The following is a 25127-nucleotide window of genomic DNA, read 5'->3' as shown; positions in this document are numbered from 1 at the left end:
ATCTATCTATCTATCTATCTATCTATCTATCTATCTATCTAGATTTAGGCCCCATGCACACGAATGTATTTTTGCGGCCGCAATTCAGTTGCAAATCTGCGGGTGAATTGCGGCCCCATTCATTTCAATCGGCTCATGCACACGACCTTGGTTTCCACGGTCCGTGCATAGCTCAGGAGCCTGAACCGCAAAAAGCATGGACATGTCTTATTACGGCCGTGTTTTGCGGTCCAGGCTCATAGAAATTAATGCACGCGGCCGTGTGCACGGCCCACAATTTGTGGGCAGCCCGCGGGTGACACTCCGCGGCCGTCCGACCCGAAAATCACGGCCGTGATGGTTTGTTGTGAAACTCATGATGATGTCCCATCTAAATGTAACCTTTGCTCAGACTGTGTTTGCATATTGCACTGTGTACACACTGGGTACCTGCATACATCCCAACGGTCCCAGATCCGGCGGAACAGTCCCGGTTTCTCACCACTGTCCCGCCGTCCCGGGCAGTCTGCAAAATGTCCCGCTGGGCGCTGCGGCTGTATCAAAACAGCTGATCGCTGCTGACAGGCGCCCTGCATGCCAGACGTCTGCAGCAGCGATCAGCATCAGAAGAAGGCAGGAGTCTTGCGGCGGTGTTCTGACTGGGATCGATGCCTACCCGGGAGTGGACCAGTCCAGTCACCTGACCTGTCATCTGACCTCACCGGTCGGTTGACAGGTCAGGTGACTGGACTGGTCCACTCCCTGGCCGGCATCGACACCAGTGAGAATGCCGCTGCAAGACTCCTGCCTTCTTCTGACGGTGAGTGACATCAAAGCAGAGCGGAGAGTGGCAGCAGTAGGGCCGGCTACCTCTACCGCTCTCCGCTCTGGCAGCATTGTGGCACAAAGTATAAGGGGGTTGTGTGGCCCTATGTATAACGGGGAGGGGGGTTGTGTGGCAATATGTACAAGGGGGAGGGGGGTTGTGTGGCACTATGTACAAGGGGGAGGGGGGTTGTGTGGCACTATGTACAAGGGGGAGGGGGGTTGTGTGGCACTATGTACAAGGGGGAGGGGGCTTGTGTGGCACTATGTACAAAAGGAGGCTGTGTGTGGCGCTATATACAGGGGGCCCGTGTGTGGAGCTATCTACAGGGGTGCTCTGTGTGGAGCTATCTACAGGGGGGGGGCTGTGTGTGGAGCTATCTACAGGGGGGATGTGTGTGGAGCAATCTACAGGGGGGCTATGTGTGGAGCAATCTACAGGGGGGCTGTGTCTGGAGCTATCTACATGGGGGCTGTGTCTGGAGCTATCTACAGGGAGCTGTGTCTGGAGCTATCTACATGGGGGCTGTGTCTGGAGCTATCTACAGGGGGCTGTGTGCGGAGCTATATACAGGGGGCTGTGTATGGAGCTATCTATAGGGCGGCTGTGTGTGGAGCTATCTACAGGGGGGGCTGTGTGTGGAGCTATCTACAGGGGGGGCTGTGAGTTGGAGCTATCTACAGGGGGGGCTGTGTCTGGCGCTATGTACAGGGGGGCTGTGTGTGGAGCAATCTACAAGGGGGCTCATGTGGATGATTTTTCCATTGACCGGTAGCAGAGTTACACAACTGGAAAAAAAATCCCCATCATGTAACTCTGCTACCTGTCAATTGAAAAGTCATCCACCACAGGGTCTCCCTCTTGATTTTCATTGTTCTCAGCCTTTTGGTTTGTCCTGCAGCTGCCACCGTGATGAGCAAATGTTATACACAAGATAGGAAAAGTAACACAAAGACGATATAACCTGAAATATAATATCTGTGATATCCAGACAGTCTAGAGATCCGCAGTGAGAATGTGCGCTTGTTATTTGAAGAAGGATCTGGCAGTGATTTGATGTGTTTATGCGGGATGTTGGGCGTGGTTAGGGGACATGGCTTAAAATGACCCTTTTTTTCTGAATTCAAACGTTGGGAGGTATGGATACCTGTCTCACTATAGCAGATACGCTTTGTGTGAGCATTACACTAGTCAGAGATTACTTGAAAGGAGTCTAACAATTACAACATCCTGAATATGTGGCACTTCTTAACAATTTAGCACCTTAATTACAGTAAAAGTTGCCTCATAAAATGACTTATAAATAGGTCTTATCCTAAAAATAAACATAAAAATAATTTACCAGCTTTTTAGCGTTAGGCTACATTGAGACAAGCATAGCTAACCTCGGACGTGAAAAACTGCAGTTTTTCACATCCGAGGTGCACCCGTGCGGGGCGCGTTGTCACATATCCCCCGTAGACTAGAGTCTATGGAGAGATGCGTGTCACGCAGGAAAATAGGACATGTCCTATTTTTTCACAGACACTTCACACACTCCGTTGAACCGACATTCGTGTGAACAGCCTATTTGAAGTACATGAGTCCGTGTGACAACTGTTGTTTTAATGGCCGTCCCACGCACTACATATACTCTCGTCTGAATGAGCCCTAAGGGAGCCAATTTATAGTGCAATTATTTTATTATCCTGCTCATGTTTCACAATACTGGATTATCTGAAGCTATGGATAGCCTTTCACTTCTTCAAGTGCATCAAGTATGGTGCAAGCTCACAGATATATGTACAAGTCTACCATGCCTAGTTGTAACTCCACAGCCTATTTAATATTATATATTTTTTGACAGCCACTTCAATGCAAAACACATTTGGGAAGGGAATACATGTTAATGCTAAAAGGTACAAACTGGGGTCAAGTCCTGTTTCTATTAACTTATTATTCTGCGATTATTGTAAATTTACAGTATACTTGAAAAACATATTGCAAGTAAATCTGATCTAATGGTTCAGGTTATAACAAAAAAAAAAAAAACAGTCAAACAATTCTGTATTTTTAATAAGTCTTTTTTAACCTATAATTTATGCTTTCCTACACAGACTGTACGAAGTAACCCAAGTATTTAACAATGGACGACCAACATGTCAGACCACCTGCACGTACCCTACTGGACTGCGCAAGCACTGATCAACTTTGCAGTAAGTAAAATCCAGTTGTTCAGTTATTGCATATTAAATTAACATTACACCAACTTCAGTTGTCACATAAAGGACAAAGCAGAGCTGAAGAATTGAAGAATTTAGAGTTCTTCTGTGGCGGAATCTGTTATGGGCGCACTGCCGCTAGCACTGTTATGGAGGCACTAATGCTGTCTCTGTTATGAGGTCACTAATTCACAGTTCCTCTACAACAGCCAAAGGAAATGGTACTTGCAATTCTAACATGCTAAGCAAGTATGGTACACGGGTCCTATTCTAATGAAATGGACCCATGCACGATACTCGCTGGGCATCATATGGTTGTCTCGGCAACTGTGCCGCCCAGAGTACACTAGTGGCTTTCTACGCCAAATCTCAGATTGGGAGGGGAAATTTACATTGGAGGAACACTTTAAGTTATTTATGATCAGAGCTTTGGGGGATAGTTGGTTGAAACTTCTTTGGTAGTTTCTCGATCAGAGAAACACTGGTTTAGAGATGAAGTATAAGTGTTACCTCAGGGGGAAATGTCAAGCGGGCAAGTAGCTGATGGTATCTAAACTGCCAACTAGTACTGATTGATAGACGAGAATACCCTTGTACAGTATATGGTATACAAAATTAATTTTATTCAACTTCTTATGTTTCTGTGGTAGTTGTCCAGACGTACCAGTATGAGGTGATCGTGGTCCCTGTCTTCCTCGTAGGAATAACTTTAATTTTGCTTGCCATTATTCTCTGGCTTCGATTTCGAGGGCTGAAACTGAACAAAAGGACAACCCAAGGTAATTAACCTGCTTAAACAATTAAAGGGGTTATGTGTGGACGTTAAATTATTAGCAGTGTACTCACTGCAGTATGTGAGTACACTGCTAATATAGATTCCGGTCCCCGTCGCTCTGATTATGATATTTTAATAGATTTTTACAGTGCTGCCAAGGGACTGAAAGTTCTGTGGCACAGTCTAACTTCATGACGACACGACTCGTCATCATGTGACTGGCCCCCGCTGTACTCTATGTACTCACTGTACTACTGTTACAGCGATTACATAGCGTACAGCGGGACCGGTCACACAGCGTACAGCGGGACCGGTCACATGCTGGCGAGTAGTGTCGTCATGAAGTCAGACTGTGCCACTAGACATCCGGTCCTCCGGCAGTGCTGTAAAAATCGATAATAATATCATAATCAGCGCAACGGGGGACCGGATTATATATTAGCAGTGTACTCACATACTGCAGTGAGGACATGCGCTAATACTTTTTCCGTCCCCACATAACCCCTTTAAACTATAGTTTGTGGTCCCCTTTAAAGAGGTTGAGCAGGATAAGAAAAACATGGCTGCGTTTTCCAGAAATAGCATCACATCTGTCCAAGGGTTGTGTCTGGTATTGCAGCTAAACTCTTTTGAAGTTAATGCAGCTGAGCTGCGATACCACACACAACTTTTGTATATTTAATGTGGCTCTCTTTTTGGAAGGAAGCAGACATGTTTTCGACAGCAGTTAAAGTAGCACTATGTCCCTTCAACTGCTGTCGATTATTTCCACCTTCCAACTCTGAACAACTGAAATATACATGATGAGAACGGCATCAATTCCTAAACTAAATTGAACACCATTCGTTTTTTATCTTTAATATAAAGTCCCCTGCACATAAAATGGAAATGCTGCGAACTTTCTGTGCAGATATTCCGCAGCAGATTACAATCCCAGCCATGAGGAGGAGATTGTAACTCATCCACACGCTGTCCACATTTTCTGCACAGACATCAGATCATGCTGAGGATTTTTAAATCTGCAGTTTACACGTTGTGTTACAGATGTAAAATTTGCATCAAAATCTGCAAGTAACAGATTTTGCTGCGGGTAACCCGCAACAAATTTGCTACTGGTGTGGGTTCCCAAAGAGGTTAAAAATTCTGTGCTGAATAATTGGGCTTAGAGCTCAATTTTTTCACACAGAGCTCCAAATCCCCTGCATAGATATCAATTAAGAGATAACACGCCGCCAGCCTGCAGCCGCCACTAACGGGAGGTTAGGAATTTACTGAGTACTGTTTTATTATTGAGTTCAAACAGTATGTAGTTAGATCCGATTTTGTATGGAGCCGTAATACAGCACACACAGCAGTGTATGGGGCCTTATTGTACCCCGGTATGCTTAACATTTTCCATATACTAAGACATAGTGAGACATATGGATGTTTTACTACCAGATTTCTTGATGAATCGAGTAGAAAAGAATGAGTCCCATGTTCAATAAAAAATAGCATTACCGATGTATTCTTCCCTAGAATCATTGCATGCATCTAGGGGAAAATATCTCCGAAATACAGCCTCACATGGAGCATCATATGGCAGCACATGGAGTAGTGTATTATGCGGGAACTCCATGCGTGTCCCTACAGCTTCCTGCAAATGGCTCAATGTACAAAAGGTCACAATACAAATGAAATAACAAGCTGAATTATAAGTTCTGCTCTACTACATTTCTAGATCATGATATTATCTTCATGATAAAAATATTTAGAAACATTAGGACAGAATTGTGTAGTCATAATACATATATAATATATACTGCACATACATACATACATACATACATACATACATACATACATACATACATACATACATACATACAATAACATTGTAAATATATACACCAGCAATGGTTACTCTTATCCTTCCTATACTTTCATTAGTACAAAACCCTTCTTTCATATAATCTGTTCTTTGCACTGAACAGATTATATGAATGGATGAATGGTAAACACTTTAATTTCACTGGGGCAAACAAAGAATGGGTGGGATTATTATTGATTCACTGGTAACTGGTTTAACACAAACTAGAGAGTAGAGGTGCTAAAAAATAATATAGGCTATTGGAGTTTATTTCTCAAGTGGTTGCAGTACCTCCAAATTAGAAATATACTTTTCAGATCAGAACATGTCACATAAGGCAGTATTTTCAAGTACATGTTGTTGTTTTTTACAAAAAAAAAATTGTAAGTGTTTTTGTTGCAGTTTTGGTACAAGAAAACTGAATTTTCCTGAAACTTTAGACAGTAAAATTGTGCATAAAATAAGGGAGTTTTCCACTTTTTGCAATCACTTTTGGTTAGATGGGTCTCTCAGAAATAAACTAAATACAGCTCCCGCTACTGGGTGCCCCAGGGATCAACTATAATCGGTGGGGAATCCTGGCATCAAGTGATCAATTACACTACAATGCCACCACAGGTCATGTGAGTTCTTACATGGTGCCCATAAAATCATGGATTAGCCGTGTCCCCCAGAGACAAACTGTTACCAGTCTTTTCTCAGGATAATTTTCTCAGGATAATGGATGAAGGCTTGAATGAGGGATCCCTCTCTATTAATTCTCTTGCCTATTAGGGTGCTTGAAATTTTTTTTTTTAAACCGCACATCCTCTTTAAATTGACATACCTGTTATTCTAGTATATGGTGTGTGTTTTTTAAAAAATATAGTAGAAATTGTATTCCATTATACTCCATTCTCTTTGAATGTTTATTTGCAGCAGAGCATTACCCTCAGGAGAACTACAGAGGTGTGAACTCAGGGATCAATCTTGAAGAGCTATCAGTAGACGACGTGTTGAGATCACGAGATCCCAGTCTTGTGGCTCTTGAAATCCCTAGTGAGAGGATCAGTATACCATTCCAGCTAATACGTGAAGGAAGGTTTGGCCCAGTCTACAGGACGGAGTTGAGAGATAAAGATGGAAGGAAAGACAGAGAAATTGTTGTTAAACAACTGAAAGGTAGGACGACAGGTTTACCAATTTATAACAGCATATAGTGTATATATATGTTTATGTATATAGCAAAACTTTATTTGATATAAGTGACATATATTTGCTGTACATGGATGATGAACACAAGATATTGGGTGTGGAGGACAATTCATGCAGTTTTAGGTTTGACAATTTTGGTAGCTGCAATGCCCCACCATCCAAATATGAAGTAAGTCTGCTGCCACCTAGCACTCTCAAAACCTTGAAACACACCCTAAAATCTCATCTCTTCCAACAAGTTTATAAAGTGACTTGAGGTTCAAACAGCAGCACCCGTTTTTAAGGTTTTATAGTCAACTGTAGTATAAAACATATATACCTAGCCTGCATGTAGATTTATTACAGACAAACCTTATAAGGCCTCATTGACATTTAGTATTTTTTTTTTTATTAAGGTATAGATGTTAAATTTTTTACATGGTAAAATGTTACATGAATAGGATTTTATTTATTCCACTTTATATTATTTCAGGGATTACACATTTAAAGTAAATGTCCTTCCTTGAACAACATTTTGTCCTTGCATAGCCAGAGAGTTAAATGATAGAACTGTGCCACCACTAGGGGTCGCTAAGGAGCTTACTGCATACTATTCCTACATTCAGTTTAATAATAACAGTGCGCAGTAAGCTCTTAAACTTCTTCTAGTGGTGGTTCACACACAGAGCTTTGGACCTAAAATGAACATGGTAATAAATTGTGGACATTCACAACAGGAGCTAGTCTCCCCATTGAGAAAAGCAGGGATTTCAACATGTAAAAGACATATATGTGGCTTTTACATGCAGTACTGTGATGCACTTTTTGATCGAAGCACTAGACCACATTCTAGCACTAAGCTTTATACATTTACAACTTGTTTTGTGAACAGTGAAATAAAAAAATAAAAAATGAAATTGTATCTCGGAATAATGAGGGAAAAGGAATAAGAAAAAAATAACTATTTGTTCTTAGGAGGCTAAATTTGCCTTTGTTGGTGTCTGCATAAAAGTGAATGCCCACTTTTAAAAATCATGTCATTTTAGGCTCAATGTTGTTTGTTTAATTTCTTAATATATGTTTATACAGGGCCGGAGCTCAGTTTTTTCTAATTAAGCTCCAAATCCACTGCACAGACATAAATTTGAATGAATAACTTTCTGGCTGCCTGTAGTCTCCACTAGAGGGAGCTCAAGAGCTTACTGCATACTGTCTTATTGAGTTTAATGTATAACAGCATTCAGTTAAAGGGGTTTTCCAGCAAGTAAAAATTGATGATCTATCCTCAGGATAGGCCATCAATAGCTAAATGGTCAGGGTCCGACTCCCAGGACCCCCACCGATCAGCTAGCCTGAAGGGGTTGCAGTACTCGTACGAGCACTGCTTCCCCTTCATTTCTACTTGTTTACTGTGAATCGTCTACACACATGTAGCAGCAATTCATAGGTATTACAGCTTTTTTCTTCCATTGAAGTGAATGAATGAAAAGGCTGTAATACCTGTGAATCGCCGCTACATGCGTGTCTAAGATTCACAGTGAGCAAATAGAAATCAAGGGTAAGCAGCATTTGTATGAGCGCTGCACCCCCTTCAAAATAGCTGATTGGTGGGGGTCCCGGGAGTCGGACCCCGACCCATCAGCTATTGATGGTCTATCCTCAGGATAGGCCATACATTTTTACTGGCTGGAAAGCCCCTTTAACTCCTCTGAATATTTTAATTTAGCGTTTTGCCCATGCAGGGGATTTGAATGTGTCTCAGAAAACCGGCACTTCAACATCAAATATAATATGAAATTCATTAGGACAGAATCTTGGACCTATTTAGGTTGCAAAAAAATGAAATAGTCTTCAAGGGTGGACATTCACTTTAAGGAGTTAAATAAAAGGTATATTGTTTGGATATGGATTTGGATTTTCCAAGAATTGACATGTAATATTGATAAATATTTATAGATATTTAAGTAATAATGCGAAGCTGGCATTTTCTTACTGTAGCTAGCATTATATATTTTTGTTAACATTTTTATATCTTAATTTCTTTTCGTTTTTCTTTACCTTTTCTACTGAAGGAACTGCTGAGCCCTATGAGGTGCGTGATTTCCTGCAGAGGGCAGCTTTTCAAGCAGGGTTGGGCTCACACCCTCATTTGGTGGAGATTGTTGGGTGCTGCACTGAAACAAAGCCATTTCGCATGGTGCTGGAGTGTGTGGAGCCCGGGTTACTCTTACAATTTCTCTGGGACTGTCGAAGAGTGAGTAAAAGCAAAGATTAATATTAATAGCATTTCCATGTAATACATGGTTAGGAGGATTTATATATGATTGTAATACTTGAGTATGGCTTCGTGTATAACTTTCGGATCTGACTGTAGCACTTTTATAAGATGTTGAATTTAGAATTAATTTTTAATTTAGTTACCATGTAGAGTTATTTCTATATTTCATTCTAAGCTTTTAAAGACCTTTCATAGAGAATATATCCCCATTTGCTTCTTTGAAACATAACATCAAACATTTATCTAGAAGCATCCAACTCATTCTGAGTTTTATATGTCTATATAAACCGATTCCTGTAATAAAAAAAAAAGATATATTACTATTTATTCAGGTGCCAAGTTCGCCAACCTGTATTGGTTTTCTGGCTTTGCTCAATTTAATAAAAAACTTCAAAGAAATTGAACAATGAGGACAAAGTCGATGCAGTTAAAGTAAATCTAGTTATGTTTTATACAAGAATATAAAGATAAAATTTTTTATTTTAATCAAGGATTCTACATACAGCTCACTTCACTTTACAAAACTGGAGTATTGTATAGCAACTCCACTCAACTGCTGCATAATGTATAATGACCACTAGGGGCACTGATTTACCAGTTTCTATAAATGCAAGAGAATATGAAACAATGTATGGTTAGTCTATTCTATACCATGTTTGATTTCAGTTTCTTAATGCAATGCTCCATTGGGTCTTCTTTATTTATAACCTAGTAAAATAAAATGTGCAAATCAGCTGTAAACCATTAAAACTAAATAGGTTACAACTATCACTTGTCCACTATTGGTTACAAAATAAAATAATAAAAGAGTTAGAAAACGTGTAGAAAAAGGTGAAGGGATCAAAGAAGACCTATTTCTTAGGGCTTTACAATACTACTAGGACTTGACAATGACCAGGAGCCTACACAAAAATTATAGGGCAGCATAGAAAACTTAGAATGGGCGCAGCTTCACCTAATATACTTTGTCTTTATTAATTTAATCATTCCTTTTTAGGTCCAAATTTCCGTGTTGTTTAATTAATTATATATATATATATATATATATATATATATATATATATATATATATATAAATAATATGTAAATAATATTATAAATATTATACATTATAAATCATATTATATGAGAACTTATATAGTTCTGGCTGCATGCAGCCACCACTAGGGGGAGCTAACAGCTTATGGAATTATACAGCTAATATTGAACTTAACGGGAGCTATATAAATATGTATCTGTGAGCTCCCCCTCATAGTAGTGGCAAGTAGCAGCTATGACAGTGTCACAGCAAGCAGGGAAAGCAGTACAGGGCCAGGCTAGCTCCCACCTTAGGCCCCATGGCTGTTGTATGCCCTGTGTCTATTGTAAGTACAATGCTGGCATTGACATAACTGTTTTTTTACATCAGTTAACTGTGTTATCACTTCTAAAGAGCGTTCCAAAAAAATTATTCAGTTATCCACTCAAGTAAAAAAAAATGTAAAATAACATCTGCTACTACAATCAAGTTATTCCAGACATACTATTCTTCTTTGCTGGGATTGGCAATATGGAATTTATTTATAAAATGGGATTCCCAAAATCAGTCTTATACTATATGTCAATCATATATGTGGGAATATGGCAGCTTGGACTTGAACTGATGCCTAGATTGAGACAATCTTGGTCTTTATACTCAGTGTAGAGGTTAGCTTTCATAAGTGGAGGCAACCATAGTTCATCAATAATTTCAATGGAGAGTAAGGGAGTCAATTCATGGATATCTCTCCATAATGAGCCAGCATGAGGACTTACTTGTTATTGGAATTGGTGGAGGCCCCTGCTGCAATACTGCACTGATGAAATGTCTGAACAATATTTAAAAAATATTTTTCATCAGGGTAAACCGTATATTATTTTAGTTTTATTTATTCGATTTAAAGTGTACCTCCAGTGAGAAATTAGAAAATGATAGTATATTATAGAAATGATAGTACTTACTTTGCCATGTAGTTGATTAGCAGAGTCCTCCACCTTTCTGACTGTCTGTAAAGCCCTGTTCACATGTGTCGGACTTCAAATTTCAGGGCAGATTCCACAACCCTGTTCACGTGCCACAGAAAATGTCCATGCAAATTTGTGCCTGTATTGCAGGAAAAAAATCTGCTGAGGAGATAAGTAGCATGCTACCTGTTCTGAACGGAAAGTCAGTTGCAAAAAACAGGAAGCTTCAGACTATTGTGTTTGCCCTAGTGGCCAGTGTCAGAACTGGAATATTCCAAGATTTAATGATCACATAAAAAACAGAACCAAATATAAAAAATATATATATCATTTTCTAATGATACATTCCTTTTAAACGAACGCTCTGGGCGAAACTGATACACTGTGCAGGGTCTGTTTTTGTTTGAATCCTTGTGTCATGCTCCGCCCCCTTAAGCCCTGCACTGGGTATAACAGAGTATAGGTTTTGCCTAGAGTCTTTCTTTAAATAAACACAGATCAGATTAGACCTGTGCGTCTTTTTTTCAACGTTCAAGGATTATTTGAATAACTGGTTGAACAAGGAAAGTCCCTTCTTTGCTCAGATCACTGTTATACTTTGACACAACAAACAATTGGACAATAAACTTTTTTAGTGACTTAAGATATCTACTATTAATGTAATCTAAACTGTATCATTTTATTTAACAGGATTTCGTGTCCATGGATGGAATACTTTATGACATCACTGAGTGCCAAGTTTACACAATAGCACTACAGATCCTGTCAGCTCTGGTATATATGACTAAAAACCCGGATTGTTTTTTTTTTACGTATTTGCATGCTTTGTGAGGCTTTGTTCACACTGGCGTCATGATTTCCATTTTTAAATGATCAATGATGAGTATGACATGCCACTGACTTATGACACGATTTGTAAAGTTAACCTTTTTCCTACGTAGAATAGTGCAACAGACTGTGCTGTTCTGTCCATCAGGGGCAATAAAAACCAGATCTAATACAACGTAAACCTCAGTATGAACAGAGTATCAAGCTTCATTCTTTTATATAAAACTGTGTTTGTCCCCATAGCAAATGATCATTAATGTCCCATTAGTACACCATGGCACTATGGCACCAACAACATGTGCACATTTACCTCTTCCTGAACTAGAATGTAAAAATGGGCAGAGAGATTTCTAAAAAAGTAAAATGCAGTGTTGCAGACCGTAGTAATCAATCAAATTGCTTTGATTTTTAGGCCAAGTGAGCAATTGTAAGCAGTGACTTTTGCTATGAACTAACTCCATTCCTACACACTGAAAATATCCACTTATTCTGTTGATTGTTTGTCTCCCATTCACTTTGAACCTACAGTTCTGAGCACATCTTTTGGAGGTTGTCTGTCATGAGTAGAGAGGGGCTTCCATCATGGGTTAGCCTTAAATGAGTCGTCTCATCAGGTATGCCTTAATAGAGGATATGGATGTCAGAGAGGAGTCCCCCGCTTAGGTCCGCCCCCCCCCCCCCATGAGCCAGAGTGGAAAACTGCAAATGTGTCCTTATCTCAACACATCCGAAAAGGTGTGGCCCGAGATGATCAACCTTGAAAAAAACAACAACATTATCTGTCACAAGATGTCTATGCTATGTGTGTCTTTGCGTTGTGAACTTCAGCCTGTCAAGGGTTTTGCTAGCATGTCGCGATATTATGTTGAATTGGTTTCATAAAAAAATGAGTCCTTAACCAAATTCAAGCAAAGGTAAGTGTGGACACAGCTGTACAACGTAATGTGCAGCTTCCATTCTGGTGGTGCGTCCATGTACAGCACGGCATGGTTACAAGTCATATTGTATCTCTATGGTCTAGTGTAATTGTGAGATTACTGCACACATTAGCTGATGATTTTCATCCTGCAATCTCACCAACATGACTCAAATTTATATTGAGCATTACAACAGAGGCAATACATAAGGCTGGATTCACACGAGCATGTTCGGTCCGTAAAGGACGGAACGTATTTCGGCCGCAAGTCCCGGACCGAACACACTACAGGGTGCCGGCTCCTAGCATCATAGTTATGTACGACGCTAGGAGTCCCTGCCTCGCTGCCGGACAACTGTCCCGTACTGTAATCATGTTTTCAGTACAGGACAGTAGTACCACGGAGAGGCAGGGACTCCTAGCGTCGTACATAACTATGATGTTAGGAGCCCGGCTCCCTGCAGTGTGTTCGGTCCGGGACTTGCGGCCGAAATACGTTCCGTCCTTTACGGACCGAATATGCTCGTGTGAATCCAGCCTAATAGTTAACTCAATTTCCATGAAGACCAGTAGATATTGCATTTCTAATGGTTCTAAAGATGTCATAAATGGTGGAGTCATCTGATTCCCAGACTACAGTACACAGGACTCTGTGAGAATAGAAATGGATGAATTGCAAGTTTTCATACACGTTGGGAAATCTCCTTGTCTTCATGATGACTAGGAATTCTCTAAAAATACCATGTACAGTGCCATAATTTACTTCGTAGATTGCTTTGTATATCGCTAGGTTTATGTAAAAAGGGTTCAGTAATTTCCCCTTTATTATACAAGGTAAATGTCATGGATACTCTGCTGTCACTAATCTATCTTGCTTTCTGTCACAGGAGTTTCTACATGAACGGAATCTAGTGCATGGAGATGTCGCAGCCCGCAATGTTCTCATCCAGAACAATTTCACCACAAAACTGACTGGGCTGGGTGGAGCGTGTGATATGCATTTAAGAGGGAATTTTCCTATTCGACGCCCTGCACCAATGAAATGGATGTCTCCTGAACGTCTCCTTCGCCTGTCTATTACAGAGAAATCTGATGTGTGAGTTCACCTGAATGTGCCCTACTTTATAAGTTAAAGAGGTTATCCATTCTAGACAACCACTTTTTAATTGAAATTAATCTAGTGATGAATTGATCGTTGCAAGTCAAGCTTCAAAAACCTGCGCCAAGTCAGCTATTATTGTTGGGATAGGCTGCGGCTTCAAATGAATGCATGACCATGTAATACATGGACACTTTCTGTCTGCCATAGCAAGAGACGCACTTTCTTAGCAGCCCTCTGTCCGGCAAATAGAAGGGGTCCGTCTCTGTCTCCGTATGCCCCAATTGGAAGAGAGATAATCCTTTTAATAGGTAATTTGATTATTTTGGTTTAGGGTATGTTCACAGTAAATGCCCGAAAAACGGACGAAAAATTGGAAGCAGAACGCCTCCAAACATCTGCTCATTGATTTCAATGGAAAAATGGCATTCTGTTCCGACCGGCCATTTTTTTACGTAAAAAAACGGCCGCGAAATAGAAGTGCTGGTCACTTCTTGGGACATTTTTGGAGCCATTTTTCAAAGACTATTGAAAACAGCTAAAAAAAAGGCTGTAAAAAACGGCACGAAAATAGCGAGTGGCATAAAAAACGTGTGAAAATCAAGAGCTGTTTTACCTTGAAAACAGCTCCGTATTTTGAGACGTTTTTGAGTTTGTGTGTGAACATACCCTTAAAGTTATCAACAGTTTTCAGATGTCTTTATAAGGGTATGTTCACACGGCCAAATTTCAGACGTAAACGAGGCGTATTATGCCTCGTTTTACGTCTGAAAATAGGGCTACAATACGTCGGCAAACATCTGCCCATTCATTTGAATGGGTTTGCCGACGTACTGTGCAGACGACCTGTTATTTACGCGTCGTCGTTTGACAGCTGTCAAACGACGACGCGTAAAAATACAGCCTCGTCAAAAGAAGTGCAGGACACTTCTTTGAACGTTTTTGGAGCTGTTTTCTCATAGACTCCAATGAAAACAGCTCCAAAAACGGACGTAAAAAACGCCGCGAAAACGGCGTGAAAACGTCGCGAAAAATGCGAGTTGGTAAAAAAACGTCTGAAAAGCAGGGTCTGTTTTCCCTTGAAAACAGCTCTGGATTTTCAGACGTTTTTGTTGACTACGTGTGAACATACCCTAACAATTATACTTCACCTGACGCTGACAGTTAAATACCACCCATTTGGGATGTACCCATGCCAAGTGGTAACACACAGTTGTAACAATCGAGACTCTTGACTTGTTAAATACACTGTGGCAAGAAACTATAACTTGGCTTTTTCAATGACTTTTCAATGGCTTTTGTTGTGTGAAATTGAGCTGCAGCAAGTTATCAGAGTCAAGTTAAACTTTGCTGCATCTGTACAGCAAGTTTTTGATGTGCACTGACATTTCTTGTTGACATGCACAACATTAACATGACATTCGATAACGTAAGAAAATATATTTAGCAGGAAGAAGATTCATGATCTTAAAGATAACATTGTGTACAGTTTATAAGAAAGAACATGACTAACATGAATAACATTTACTCATTCTGGACTTACAAATTACCATCATGCCGTATGTTGGGGTTTGGCCTTTCCCAGCACGGGATATAATTTTTTTTTAAAGGGAGTCGGTCATCAGATTTTAACACCGCAAGTTAGCAATAGGGCAAAGCAGTTGAAACATATTAGTGTCGAATAGCTTAGATTTTGCATCAGTGTAAAAAAAATATGTTTTATTCTGCAACGCGCCTTGTGCAAATTTGCTTTCCACCTTTGCTTGTCTTCATCATCGTCATACAAGCAAAGCCATCATTCCAGTGGTGTAGCTAGTGGGGGGCAGAGGGTGGTGGCCCCGGGCCCCCTGAGATGGTGGGGCCCACCATAACTGCCTCCACCCCCACCATGACCGTCATCCTCGCCATAACCGCCACACCCACTGTCCCCGCCATGGACACTGCCAAAATACTCTTCAATCTAGCAGACGTGCCACGCGCTAGGCACGTCTGCTGGAGCACACCTCCAACGCTGCCTGCCAGTGAGGAGCAGAACAACGTAAGAAGAATGTGTGTGAGGAGAGGGTAAGCAGCTCTCGCCAATAAATGGATTGATGGATGGATAGAAGGATGATGGGGGTTGTATCCCTGTATATAACCCCATCAACCCTGTATATATCAGCCAGGCTGGTATATACAGGGATGATGGGGATTATAAACGGGGATGATAGCTAGTATATACAGGGATGACGGTTATATACAGAGATGATGGCTGGTATATACAGGGATGATGGGAGTTATATACGGCAATGAAGGATGGTATATACAGGAATTATAGTGGTTATATACAGCGAGCATGACTGGACCAGCCATCATCCATGTATATAACCCCCATCATCCCTGTATACAACCACATCATCCCTGTATATACCAGTCATCATCCCTGTATATAACCCCATCAACCCTGTATATAAATGCATCACCCCTGTATATACCAGCCATCATCCCTGTATATAACCCCCATCATCCCTGTATATACCAGCCTGGATGGTATATACAGGGATGATGAAGGTTATACACAGGGATGAAGAATGGTATATACAGGGATGATGGTTGTTATATACAGGGATGATGGTTGTTATATACAGGGATAATGGGGTTATATACAGGGATGATGGCTGATATATAAAGGGATGATGGGGTTATATAGAGGGATGATGGGGTTATATACAGGGATGATGGCTGGTATATACAGGGATGATGGTGGTTATTTACAGAGATGATGGCTGGTATATATAGGAATGATGGGAGTTTTGTACGGGGATGATGGCTGGTATATACAGGGATGTTGGTGGTTATATACAGTGATCATGGCTGGACCGGCCATCATCCATGTATATAACAATCATCATCCCTGTATATAACCCCATCCCCTCTGTATATAGCAGCCATCATCCCTGTATATAACCCCCATCATCCCTGTATATATCAGCCTGGCTGGTATATACAGGGATGATGGAGGTTATAAAGAAGGGATGATGGATGGTATATTCAGGGAACATAGTTGTTATATACAGGGATAATGGGTAGTCCAGCCATCATCCCTGCATTAACCTTCAACATATCTTTAAATACCAGCCATCATCCCTGTATATAAACCCCATCGTCCCTGTATACACCAGCAATCATCCCTGTTTATAACCCCCATCTTACCTGTATATACTAGCCAGGCTGGTACATACAGGCATGATAGGAGTTATATAAAGGGATGATAGCTGGAATATACAGGGACGATGAGGGTTATATACAGGTATGATGGCTGGTTTATACAGGGATGATAGGGGTTATATACAGGGATGATGGCTGGTATATACAGGGATGATCGCTGGTAGGTATATACAAGGATGATGGGGGTTATATACAGGGGTGATGTCTGGCATATACGGGGATGATTGGGGTTATATATTCTTTCATTCACTTTCTAATGCAAACTCCTCTGTCAGAGAAAAGATTAAACTTTATTAAGAATGGATGATATAGCAGCATATGCAGAACTCTTGCTCATTCAGAATGATGACCACTATAATTAGAATGCGTCTCTTCAGTTCTAAAGATGCGTTAGAGGGGCCCACTGGGCGGACCCTAAAAAGCTAATTTGCATGCGGCACACGGCAAAATAAAACTTATTTTTTACCCGTATGGAAACACTAAGATGTTTAAGGCTGGTGTGTTTCTATTGCTTTACTCTACCACTAACTCTATCGCTAACTAGCGGTGTCAGTCATTTGGGAGGCTAAAATCTGATGACAGACTCCCTTTAATATTGTAATTGTACAGGTAATTAATTACCTTTTCCCTTTCAGCAAAAATGAGGTTCACTATTGAAGGACTCACCATTCCCCTTAAACAGGTTGTCTGCGACTATAAAAAGATTTAAGTTAACACATATCAAAAATATACGTTTCTCGCTAATATAGATAATATGCTCTCATTTAGAATATCACAATTATCACTTACTCTACGGCTGTGTGTAAATAATACGACCATTCAAGTCTTCGGGATGGTGTCAGGCCCTTCGTGGTAAAGTGACATAATCACATGACCACATCGGCCATAACCTCAGCTGCTGCATGTGCAGATCACTGATAATGCGATCAGAGCATGCATAGAAACGTGCAGTGGAGGACGTGGTCACCTAATTATATCACATGACCACAAAAGGGCCTGGGCTCATCTGGACAAAAGTATCATCAGTTCAACATACATTGCCCTGTGAGTTAAACTACACAAAAGCCACAACTTCATAAGTCACAACAATCATGTAATATGTGTTTTGGGCCAGACACAACATGGCACAAGTAGCCATCTAGCTCTAGCCCTAGAATATGGTATATCGCTTAATGCTGCAATCTTGGATTAATAAATCAAAAGGTTAAAAAAAAAATCATGTTTTACAATATTAGACAGTCCGGACATGCAATGTGGGTAAAATTTGGAGTTTGTACTAGTAAATGCAGAAAAAAAAGTTTGTGCAGCTGTAGGTGACTTTCAGAAAACAAGATCAGAAAGTTAATGCGCAACTTCAGTTTGACTAAATTAATAGTTTTGTTCACATTTTCCCCTAATTCTATACATACTGCACTATTATTCTATAATAATATCTTTACATTTTCTTCAGATGGTCCTTTGGAATTCTGCTTTATGAGATGATTACATTGGGTAAGGATGGCTCGTCGCTTCATGGTTTTATTTTCTTACTGTAGAGAGTACTGATGCATTACGGATAACATATGGATAGCATCTGTAGTGAATCTGTAGAGCATGCTGCCTTTGTAAAAGACGTGTGTATTTCTGTTCCCATGTGTATAGCCCATAGATTAACATTGGCCCTGTGTTATACGCTAATAAATACAGATTTAATACTGATGAAAAATACGCTCGTGTGAATGGTGCCAAACACCATCATATGTCGTTTATTAGTGATTGTAGCAATGACTCAATTTTATAAAAATATTTTTATAGTATAAATGTAAATGTTACCAATTTTGACTAATTTGCAGAGGATACCGTATTTGCAAATGTATAATTCCACTTTAGCAATTTACACAGTTTAAATCTACCTAAAAAAAAATTCACTTTTTTGCATTTCCAGTTTTTTTTTTCCTCTATTCATATACCTACAAACAAAAAAGTCAGTTCCTGCCGAAACATAAAATTAATATGCAGGTGCCAGTCTGCTGTGACTTATATGCGACAAGGCGCTAAGATATATATATATACTTTATATTTATTATGCATTTTTATTTTTTTGTTTGCATTACTGCCATAATTGATATGTTTATAAAAGTGAAGTTCTTAGTGCTCAGTTTGATCAAATTATGCGAGCCCACCTGCCACAACAAGGCGACTTCATACAGGGGGTCCCTATACTGAACATTATATCCCTACAATAGGAGACTATTCATACATCTACTACTTTCAAATTTCTTTTAGTGGCCATTGGAAACTGACAGCAGTTTAGCTCCGCCCTGCTGTCAAACATGTGACATTACAGCTCAGATTTCACCGTGTAGTTATCATTTGAGCTTGCACAGTGTACGTCTCATTGGTAACAAGAAACTAGCAAAATTCTAAATGTAATTTTAGACATGAATGGAGAAAAAAAACTTTTCATTTTATGGAGATTTTAATTTTAGAATGTTGTAAATTGTTGTTTATAAAGTGTTGTTACTCCATTTCCTACAAGTCCATATATTCAGTAATATAACAGTAATTGACAATAGTCATGTATAAATAACTCTATAGACTAAACAGTCGTTTTCGATGTTCTAGGTGCTCCTCCGTACCCCGAGGTTCCTCCCTCTAATATCTTGCAGCACTTACAACGTGGAAACATTATGAAGAGACCCTCCAACTGCAAGCAGCATTTGTAAGGAATAAGCTGTTATTATTATCTGTCGCTTTCATCTTGGGAGCCATGCTATATGAATGTGTGTTAGTTTATTTTTAATATCCACATCCATTTACCCCTGTATATGAATGCACTCTCTGATGTTGTTTATGCTAACCTGCAATAGACCTCATGCATATGGTCATATTATGGATCATTGTTGTATGAATACATAATAGGGGGCTCATAGACTGCTATAGGCCCATCCTGTACCCTATACTGTTCAAATGAATGGGACAATGCTGCAATACCACGCACAGCTGCTACCAAAGCAACGGTGCGTGCAAGTATGATCGAGTAAGAAACTGATGTAAAAAATGAAAAGGCTGCAGCGCTCCCCCAAACACCGCGGCCCGTTTAAACAGCTGTTCGCCACCCCTTAAGGTCTATGCCACAATATAAAGTCACCAATGAATAAATGTAGCAGAGTAAATATGTTTACAGCAAAGTAAACGCACATTAGAACAAAACTTTACAGACATATGTACATAGGAGTTTCACATAATATGATTAATGGCATATTGCCAGTGAGAACCGGTCTAGATAAGCAACATCGGAGAGTACATCCCAGTACGGTGCTTTATAGAGTTGGATGTGAGGCGGATGTGTGTATGGTAAAAGTCGAAAAGATTGATGCCCCTTTGTTCACAAGATCATTGTGGGTTTTAGAGGTTAGACCCATACAGATCACATAATAATGGCATAATATACAGTAGAAATACTATGACTGAGTGATTTGCTAGAAAAATCATACATACTGTACTTTTCACATTTAAGTAGTGTTAGGTGACTATACTATTACTCTATAGAAAAAAGTCAAGTGACTAAAAACCTGTGTGTAGTCCTCATAGCCCATTAACTTTTATGATATTGCTATTTTGGAAACAAACGTCTCCATTTATGGCTTTGTACACGTCACTTTTTTGCCCACTTTTAACATATATACGTCGGGAAAAAACTTCTGATGTATTTGTTAAACATAGGCAGTGATGGATGCCATAAAGTAGCTTTTATCACTATAGACTTTGATGGTATCCATTATATGAATACGCCGTGAACATGGGTCATGAGAGCTCATGACTTATCCTTTAAACAGATACAATTATAGTCCTTTGGGATACGGATGACTCTATTAGGCATCCGTTCAACTAAACCATCACACATAGACCATAATGGTATCCAATTATTGGATACGTCATGACAGGCTATTGGAAGGTCTAACACTCAAAGGACACTCTTTTGGCCTCCAGCTGACAATAGAGCCCTATGGATATGTTTTCGGAGCTTACCCGATGTACACGCTATATATGATGTGAACAGGGCTTACACCTGTTTTTTGCAGTGTCTGTCCAGAACTGATTTTGTGAGGTGTAATTTTTACAAGTGGCACTGTCCAGTAATCATATATAATGACAAATAATGCTCCCAGATTATATCTATTCATCTACATTCACTGAACAATGGTCAAAGGTTGACCAAAGTTGTTTCATAGAACTTTGAAACTATCTATTTAAAATATTACCATATACTTACATACAATAAATCTCTGTTTACAGATACAATATTATGAAGCCATGCTGGACATGGAAGGCAGTGGACCGGATTTCACTTCCAGAACTGCGAAAAAGACTAGAAGCTGGGAAGAAATCTTCTAATGACAAGACGGTGTTGCAGATCCCTGAGCTGATAGTACCAGAGCTGTACGAGGGAGTGGCAGGGACAGAAGCTGTAAAAATGGAGACTGATTATACTGTCCTTTAACAACAAAATCTTGGAAGATTGTTTCAGTTACCCAGACTGATATTATTGACTTATAGAGTTTATTTATGGAGACCATGAAAGACTCCTTTTTAAATGAAGGGTTCATTTGTCTCATTAGAGGTCAAAACCATGAGAGACAAATATAGGACAATGAACTGATCATAGGAATGTTACATTAACATTTTCTATAGCTTGCCAATGGTCCCACTGACAGTGAAGAAGTCACAAAACACCATCTTTTGTTCGAGGATATCGATACCAATTGACAACTGGCATCCAGCTCTGCTGTCACATTTCTCATCTATATTCCTTATTTGGTTTACATTTTTCTCTGTTTTTTTTCTCTTACTTGAAGCTAAGAATACCCCTTTTGCCTAGAATGAAGGCGCCAACGTATCATCAAAGTTATGCTTACTTGGTCCCCAGCCATTCTAGAGATCCATGCGGTCTTCATACAGGCGTCTTCTTTAGCATGTCTGTACATTACGTTTTAGCAGGAGTGAGCCGTGCACAGAGAGTAATTTCCCGTACAGGTTCCCTTGCAGCTCATGGCAACCACTCAGGACCTGAGCACACAACCATGATGAAGGAATAGCCTGTATGAAGACCCTCATGAATCTCTAGGATGGCAGGGACCAGGTAGCGCTCTATTCACACTGCAGTGTATGTTCAGCGTATACACATGGAAAGCTCCTGGCGCATACACCAAACATACTCATAGGGAGTGTCATTTTGGCATACGTTGGAAGATATGTGTTGGCATACTTTTTTAACTGTACTGATGAGTGTAGTCATCTATTCTACAAAACAGAGGCATCCAGTAAAAAACATATACCGTGCGGGTAAAGTAGGGTGGGTCGTCTACCAAGCCAGGAGCCCTCCCTTCTTCATTCAGTCCTGTGTTGGGGAAAAAAAAGGGAATGGAAATGGCTACCTTTTATGACTTACACAAAATGGCCAAATTGCCTCCTGGACCATCAGGAATATGTTGCTAAAGCTGGCCACCAGCTGGCAGATCATCATACATAGGGCCTCTTTCATCATATTTGTCTAATAGAAAAACTGGTCTCTGTGCCCCATAGCAACCAATCAGAACTTAGTTTTCATTCCGTAAACTGCTTTCAACAATGAAAGCTGTGCTCTGATTGGTTTTAATGGGCAACGAGGCCAGTTTTTCTAATAGACAGTTTTGATAAAAGTAATTTGCTAAACTTGCCATTGGCTTAAAGCAAATGTCCAGCTTTGATCAGAATTTTACAATTTGCATATAGAACATAAAAAGTTGAGTACCTTTAAATGTAAATACAGTGTGTATTTTGTACAGCTCCTGAGTTACAACTTGTATACCCTTCCATTAACACCTTTCCGCCGATACCTTGTAAATGAACGAGCTAATGGACTAGTCCCTGTGCCAGAAGCCTTTTTTAATTTACTTGCTAAGTTTGATGACACTGCGCGCTCCTACACTCAGTGCCATCGACAGGATCTGGCTGTTAGTTCCCTGTCACAAAAACCCTAAACACAGCGCTCATATTAAGCGCTGTGTTCCTGAATGAAGAAGCTGTCGCTTCTGCATTCGGGTTATTGCTAGGTAACCCTGTGACATTACTGATGACCTCACAGGGATTCCCTGTGCAGAGGGGGCTTGGAGGCATGCTGAGAAGATGCGATCTGCATCTTCTCTTAATCTCTGGCTATACAGAGCACTAGAAACAATAATCTAATGGGCTGTTAGCATTAGATCACTATTATCAGTGATCTGTATATAGGAACAGCAGGGAACATAAATAATGTGTTCCCTGCTAACCTGTGTCCTTATAGTAAAAAAAATAATTATTCATAAATAAATAGAATAAATAAAAATTTATAAAATGAGAAAAAAATATTAAGAAAGTTAAAAAAAATGTGCACACTTCTCCAAACCCAGACGGACCAATTTTAGACATTCTGTGCGATACTAACACATTTTCCATGGGGTAAGGTGCTTAGGCATTACTACGTTCCTGTCAGGCAGAATGTACTTTGCGGCAAACATAAAATAATTATTCCAGGCCACCAATTTAGTCTGTTCTACCCCGTCCCTATCTGCTTTTTCTCTTTTAATAAAAGTATTATCTATGTACAGATGCTGCATCTAAAGCTAAGGGAGGGAGATACATTTAAAGCAAAAATAGGGTTTTTGTTCTCGGCGCTATATCGACGTCATACGTTGCACATATTTGAAATTGCTATGTTCCCGGGCAATTAGAGGATTTATTTTTGTGGTAAATATTATTCATTGAACAAACTATCTTGCACTATCTCCTGTTTTTGAACATTGCTCTCTAAAAAAAACCTACAAAATTTATTGATATCTGCTCCAATTTTAGATAATAAGAACGTCCCATGTATACTGCAAAAAAATAAATAAACCATTTGGGGTAGACTAAGAAACTAAAAAATAAAATAAAAAAATATTCAACTTTAGAATGCAGCATTCCAAAAAGGGACATTTTGCTCTACGCATGAAAGCCCAAACACCCCCAGTCATGATAGGGTTAAACCCAATAATAAATAAGTTTAAAAGCTCCCCCTAGTTGTAGTTGTAGGCAGCCAAAATGTTATAATTTCATTGCATGGCTTTACAGTGTATCTGGAGCTCTGTATCACAAAAATTTATATCAGACCCCCCAAAAAATATATTGTAAAATTAATCAGCACTGACTTTCTTTCCCTAAAAACGATACAGTGTTCAAAGGTGGACATTCACTTTCAATCTTTAAACTCAGTGTCTGCACATATACCGTGGATATACTCTTTAATTATCCTTGAGGATCCGGTGCCATCCAGTCATAAAAAAAAGGTAAGATGTCATTGGTTCCTCAAGAATGCGTAGGCTATATTTTCGTGAATGTTGGCTAAGTCCTTTCTATCCCTCCAGGCAAGGTGACGGGTTGTCTCGTAACAAACAAACAGTGAATTCAGGAAAGAGCATGATAAAGAATTCAGGGAGGAAGTAGCAATTCTTATTATTAAGAACCTCTCAGGATACATATACTGTACATATATTGTTATAATAAAACAAATGAAAAATGTTACAACAAAGATACCTCCATTTTTGTTATGAGGGGCAATTGTTGTCATCAGGCTTGTTAATGCCCTACGTTATACAGATAATTAGCAAAATTTGTAGAAAAATGTTTATAGCGTTAAGATTAATCTCAGGTCAATGCACATGTTGACTGAACATGCGCAGAAGAAACTTGCACCTTCTCATATATGTAAACATGTTAAATATTTAATAAAATATTTTTGTTTGATAAGGTTTACAGTTTTTTTATTCCTAGTTTTATCATTAATTCTTCTTGCTTTGTTACATTAAAATTCAGGTTTGGATAACCTTTGGCTGACTTATTCCTTGTCTGTATGTAACTTGCTATAGAAATTCTGGGAAGCGTTATCCTCATACCAGGCACTGTATATTAATCTGTCACAAGAATAGCTACCTCTTCCAGAATGCAATGCATTCGAGTGCATAACGTTATAGGAGC

The 25127-nt window shown here is 39.6% G+C and overlaps 1 protein-coding gene across 2 annotated transcripts; it reads left to right on the top strand.

Annotated features, from left to right (window-relative positions):
* Nucleotides 1-718: 718 nt before the first annotated feature.
* On the top strand, nucleotides 719-24899 carry STYK1 (serine/threonine/tyrosine kinase 1). Of its 2 annotated transcripts, none has more exons than XM_075842425.1 (10): nucleotides 719-799; nucleotides 2902-3000; nucleotides 3657-3785; nucleotides 6552-6791; nucleotides 8876-9057; nucleotides 11755-11838; nucleotides 13696-13904; nucleotides 18565-18605; nucleotides 19719-19815; nucleotides 21393-24899. In XM_075842425.1, exons 2-10 carry the CDS (start codon nucleotides 2931-2933, stop codon nucleotides 21595-21597), a joined length of 1257 nt encoding a protein of 418 aa, XP_075698540.1. In that variant the 5' UTR covers nucleotides 719-799; nucleotides 2902-2930; the 3' UTR covers nucleotides 21598-24899. The 2 variants fall into 2 exon arrangements, with proteins under 2 accessions (XP_075698540.1, XP_075698539.1); XM_075842424.1 differs by having other exon boundaries at nucleotides 6549-6791.
* The last annotated feature ends 228 nt before the right edge of the window (nucleotides 24900-25127 follow it).

Source organism: Rhinoderma darwinii, chromosome 11, assembly GCF_050947455.1.
Source record: "Rhinoderma darwinii isolate aRhiDar2 chromosome 11, aRhiDar2.hap1, whole genome shotgun sequence".
In the NCBI taxonomy this organism is placed as follows: Eukaryota; Metazoa; Chordata; class Amphibia; order Anura; family Rhinodermatidae; genus Rhinoderma; species Rhinoderma darwinii.
The sequence above is the reverse complement of the archived record's forward strand: the minus strand, read 5'-3'. Positions and strand labels throughout refer to the sequence as shown.